Source organism: Myxine glutinosa, chromosome 5 (assembly GCF_964187855.1).
Source record: "Myxine glutinosa chromosome 5, kmMyxGlut1.1, whole genome shotgun sequence".
Lineage (NCBI taxonomy): Eukaryota > Metazoa > Chordata > Myxini > Myxiniformes > Myxinidae > Myxine > Myxine glutinosa.
The window spans coordinates 10542055-10546837 of NC_136265.1; the positions used below are offsets into that span (position 1 = coordinate 10542055).

General features: G+C 44.9%; 1 protein-coding gene across 1 annotated transcript; it reads left to right on the top strand.

Annotated features, from left to right (window-relative positions):
* Nucleotides 1-225: 225 nt before the first annotated feature.
* On the top strand, nt 226-3355 carry LOC144892083 (uncharacterized). Its single transcript, XM_078777252.1, has 3 exons — nt 226-2305; nt 2433-2570; nt 2662-3355. The coding sequence occupies exons 1-3, from the start codon at nt 226-228 to the stop codon at nt 2829-2831; spliced, it is 2388 nt and encodes a 795-aa protein (XP_078633378.1). The 3' UTR covers nt 2832-3355.
* Nucleotides 3356-4783: the final 1428 nt, after the last annotated feature.

A 4783-nucleotide genomic window follows, 5' to 3' on the forward strand; every position in this document is an offset into this window, starting at 1 on the left:
CGCTGAACGGCTCCTAGTCAGTTTTGCTTCGTCTACCAAACTACACAGGTTTATAAAATGTATCTGAATTCCCATTCAATATGATCCCCGGCTTTGGTTATGCTTTGGGAAAAATATGTTGTTCAAAAGGCACATAATCCTCAGTTACTAAGATCAAGATCAAGATCACTCTCTTCACTCTGAAAGTCTGAATAAAGTCCACAGGTATCCGAAGAAAGTTGTTCCATGGTGCTCTCCGAATTAAGGCTTAAGGACGTATCAGCAATGTTGTGCCTCATAGCAGCTGTAAGGGAGAAGAGCATTGAAACACACCTGGCAGCAGAGAGAACGCTTCTTCCAAAGTGCTTTGCTTTCGGGCACATCAACTATGCTAGGTACCTGACATTCCAACACGTCAATCTCCAAAATCTGAAGGTGAATCACAAAGATGCCTGGGATGATCTGTTGCAAAATGGATTCGGAGGGTCGATGACTGGCGAGCCCTTTTCTACGATCCATGGGGACTTGATCACTGAGACCACAATCAACAGAGAGGTTAAAGTCCGGGGTGGTCCAATGCAAGGCGGTTACAGTACCAGCAAGCAGACAACAGATGCGTTCATAAAAACGAGTCACTTAATGGCAAAGCTCAGAGGAAGATTGAAGGAAAGGTTGCATATCCTGACCTCTTCAACTCACAAGGAAACAACAATAGGGGCACGGAGGCAGCATGACAACATGGTTCGCAACCTAGTCATCCAATTGGATAAGTACTTTGACCCTTTTCTGATTGGTTCTGCGTGTCACATGAAAACTGGAGTGGAAATTAACCAAGGTATTGTCAGTGGATTGTTGTCATCAACCGAAGCAGGAGAGAAACAATTCCAAGACTTTGTTAACCTTAGACTCAAGGCTACTGGAGAAGGCAGAATGAACATTTTTGACAGGATTGTGAATCTCAAGATCAAAACGGGCATGGAGAAGGTCAAGAAAAATCCAAAGGCAGTGAACGTTCTCAAGGAGGATCGACAAGCATTTGGTGTGTTGGTAGGAAAGGCAACTACCCCTGAAGAGGCACATTCACACCCCCTGACAACTATTCCACTTGCCCTTGCCACACCAGAACGAGACATTCGACAAGGTTCTAAAGCAGCGCTGAGGAACTACCTTATTGAGGAATCTTCATCAACTACAGAGGAACCGCCAAATAGAAGCAACTGGCTGATTGACGGAATGGCAGCTGTAAAGTCAATCCCGGCTCAACAGACTTGGGGAGAATACACTGATGCCCTATTGAAATTCTGCATGCCACCAAGCCAGTCAAACCCAAAACAGCTTGGGATCATATTTGATTCCTACTGTACGTCCACTACAAAGGAGTTAACCCAACGACGCCGAGGGATCTCTGGTAGAAGAACCCACATCACAAGCCCTGAGCAGAGTATGCCCAGAGGCAAAGATTGGGACGCATTTCTGCATAATGCTGAAAACAAGACTGAGCTGATTAAATTTATGGTCACTTACTTCAAAAGTGATTCAGTCAGATCGAAACTCAGAATTCCACTCACCGTGACAGAGGAACAGAATACATGGTTGATCACGCAAACTAAGTTTGAACAACTTGAATCCTGCAACCATCATGAGGCTGACACCAGGCTTGTTCTTCATGCAAGCAAGTGCGAAGGTCCGGTTGTGATTAAGGCTTCAGATACAGATGTACTGATCCTCTTGAGCTATGCCTATTCTGTCTGCAAACCACCACAAGACTGGTTCATGAAGATTGACCATCGGTACGTCAGTGTCAAGAAACTAACGACTCATTTTGGAGATGAAGTGTGTCAAACTCTCCCAGCATATCATAGCATTACTGGATGTGACACGACATCATTCCCATTTCGCATCGGCAAAATCAAGCCATTGAAGAAGATGTTGAAACAAGAGAAATCCCATCTACTCTCTCAGCTGGGCAGATCAAATCAATCTTTTCAAGATGCTACCAGTGCTAAATGCTTCTTCAGAACCTGCATGTATTCTGGAAGTGAACAAGAAAGCTTTGTTGAAACAAGGATCCGAACGTACAACACTCAAAAGGTGAAATCTAGTTCCAGCATCCTTCCAGACGAGAGTAGCACCAATGAACACCTCAAGAGGAGTGACCTTCAGGCATGGGTGTGGTACCAGTGTCTCAAGCAAAACATTGAGTATCCTTCTATCACTGACAGAGGATGGGAAAATACAGATGATGGTATCAGGCCAATATGGTTTACCTGCCCGCAACTCCCTCCAAGCCTCTCCAAGAAAAAGAGCAAGAAAAGACAAATTCAAAGTAAGTATACTAAAAATATATCATTACTTTGATCATTGCTTTTCGTTCCTGTCATAAAGTTCCTCCAATGTATTCCCACTGGCAGTGCATTCATCCAGATTAAATATGTGTAACCTTCCACTTACAGGTCTCGCGGAGTATGATGCAGATTTAGAAGATGCAGTAGAAGAGAGAAGCCAGCCTTCAAGGAAGAAGAGACACAGGAATACAAGCAGAAAACATGTACAAGACAGTGAAGTTCACTGTAGAGAAAGAGAAAAGCAAGGTAGATAAGTCCAAAATGCAATCGTAATTTTGTTATTTTTATATGATTTACTGTTTTGAATCCCGACTATATCCATTCACATTTTTTATAGGTATCGGTGGGGCAGAAGAAAGAGCAGAAGAATCTGAAGTTGATGAAGAGTACCAAGGAGATGGGGAAAATTCGGAGAGCACCATGGAACAACTTTCTTCGGATACCTGTGGACTTTATTCAGACTTTCAGAGTGAAGAGAGTGATCTTGATCTTGATCTTAGTAACTGAGGATTATGTGCCTTTTGAACAACATATTTTTCCCAAAGCATAACCAAAGCCGGGGATCATATTGAATGGGAATTCAGATACATTTTATAAACCTGTGTAGTTTGGTAGACGAAGCAAAACTGACTAGGAGCCGTTCAGCGGCAGCCATCTTGGATTTATTGTTCATCCATGATTTAGGGGATGATCTATTGAGCTAGTGTCATGATAAACCAACTAAATGGATAACCAGACTTTGGAAACCAAGAAATTGAATCAAAATGTATTGTAATATATATTATGGAGCACAAGACATGACTGAATCTGCCACATCGGTGGCCAGTATTGGCAGCCATCTTAGATTTCTTTATGAACCAATGATTTCACTGAAATAAAAAGTACAAATATGGATTCCTTGACCCCAAAAACATATGACTGGACACCAAAATTATAATCATATCACACTCGGAACTGAAGTTATAGCAGTTTCCGTAATACGGAAGTTGCCCGGCGGCCATTTTGTTAATAAAGTACCGATTGTTAATTTTTATGGCTGAGTTATGACTGAGTTATCTTTCTTTATCATAATAGGCCACAATCAGTTGAAAAAAAATCATCTATGGGTAAAAGCAACTCTCAGAAATACTATTTTAGCTATTCTGGTGGCCATTTTGGATTTTTGGCCGCCATCTTGGATTTGAGGCAAATTTCAGGGTGGCCCACAAGCTTATTCGACAGAGTATGATCAAAAGTATATAAATCCACTGAGAAAACCTTGACTGGAAAACGGCGCCATTTCTGCCTGGCATGGACCTGTCTAAGAAGGATGGGACCACGCGGTTCTGCGTGGACTATCGCCAGCTAAACAACGTGACACTCAAGGACTCATATCCCCTGCCAAGGATTGATGACACCCTCGATGCCGTTGCGGGCTCAAATTGGTTCTCAACTTTGGACCTCAAGAGTGGGTATTGGCAGGTGGAGATGGATAGGGCAGGGAAGGAGAAAACGGCATTTTCCACAGGTAAGGGACTGTATCAGTTTACTGTGATGCCGTTTGGTTTGTGTAACGCCCCCGCCACCTTTGAAAGATTGATGGAACATGTACTAGGCGGCATGCCATGGCAATCATGCCTGGTGTACCTGGATGACGTCCTAGTACATGCCAAAACGTTCCCCCAGGCAGTAGCTAATTTGGACCAGGTGTTCGGGTGCCTCAGACAGGCAGGGTTGAAGCTGAACCCGAGTAAGTGCACTTTGTTTGCAAGAGAGGTGGCCTATCTAGGTCACGTGATCGGCCGCGAGGGGGTAAAAACGGACCCAGACAAAATTAAAGCGGTAGAGGAGTGGCCCGCACCACGTACCATCAAGGAGGTGCGGGGATTTTTGGGACTCTGCTCCTACTACCGGCGCTTTGTGGCGAAATTTGCGGAGTTGGCCCGTCCCCTCCACCGGCTTACGGAGAAGGGGACGCGATTTAATTGGACACGGGAGTGCCACGAGGCCTTCCAAAAATTGAAGGGGTGTCTAACATCCGCACCCCTTCTGGCTTACCCCACTTACAACGGGGCATTTACCCTGGACACGGATGCGAGCCAGGAAGGATTGGGCGCAGTTTTGTCTCAGACACAGGAGGGCTTGGAGAGAGTGATTGGTTACTATAGTCGGGCCTTAAGTAGGCCCGAGCGAAATTATTGTGTCACTCGCAAAGAGTTATTGGCTATGCTGGCTGCCATGAACCATTTCCACCCGTACCTGTACGGGCGGAAATTTTTGGTTAGAACTGACCATTCCTCCTTGCAATGGCTCCTTCGGTTCAAGGAACCGGAGGGCCAAATTGCAAGGTGGTTGGAAAAGTTGCAGCAGTACGATTTTGATGTGGCCCATAGGGCCGGGAAGGCCCATGGTAATGCGGACGCACTCTCTCGGCGTCCTTGTCTGGGGGAAAACTGTAAATTTTGTGCGAGACACGAGGA

What these genes read in the sequence shown, in the direction of transcription:
- LOC144892083 (XM_078777252.1), top strand. Translation starts at nt 226, where the DNA reads ATGGTGCTCTCCGAATTAAGGCTTAAGGACGTATCAGCAATGTTGTGC. An exon ending in CAAGAAAAGACAAATTCAAA is followed by an intron (nt 2,306 to 2,432) that starts GTAAGTATACTA and finishes TTCCACTTACAG; the next exon opens with GTCTCGCGGAGTATGATGCA. An exon ending in TAGAGAAAGAGAAAAGCAAG is followed by an intron (nt 2,571 to 2,661) that starts GTAGATAAGTCC and finishes CATTTTTTATAG; the next exon opens with GTATCGGTGGGGCAGAAGAA.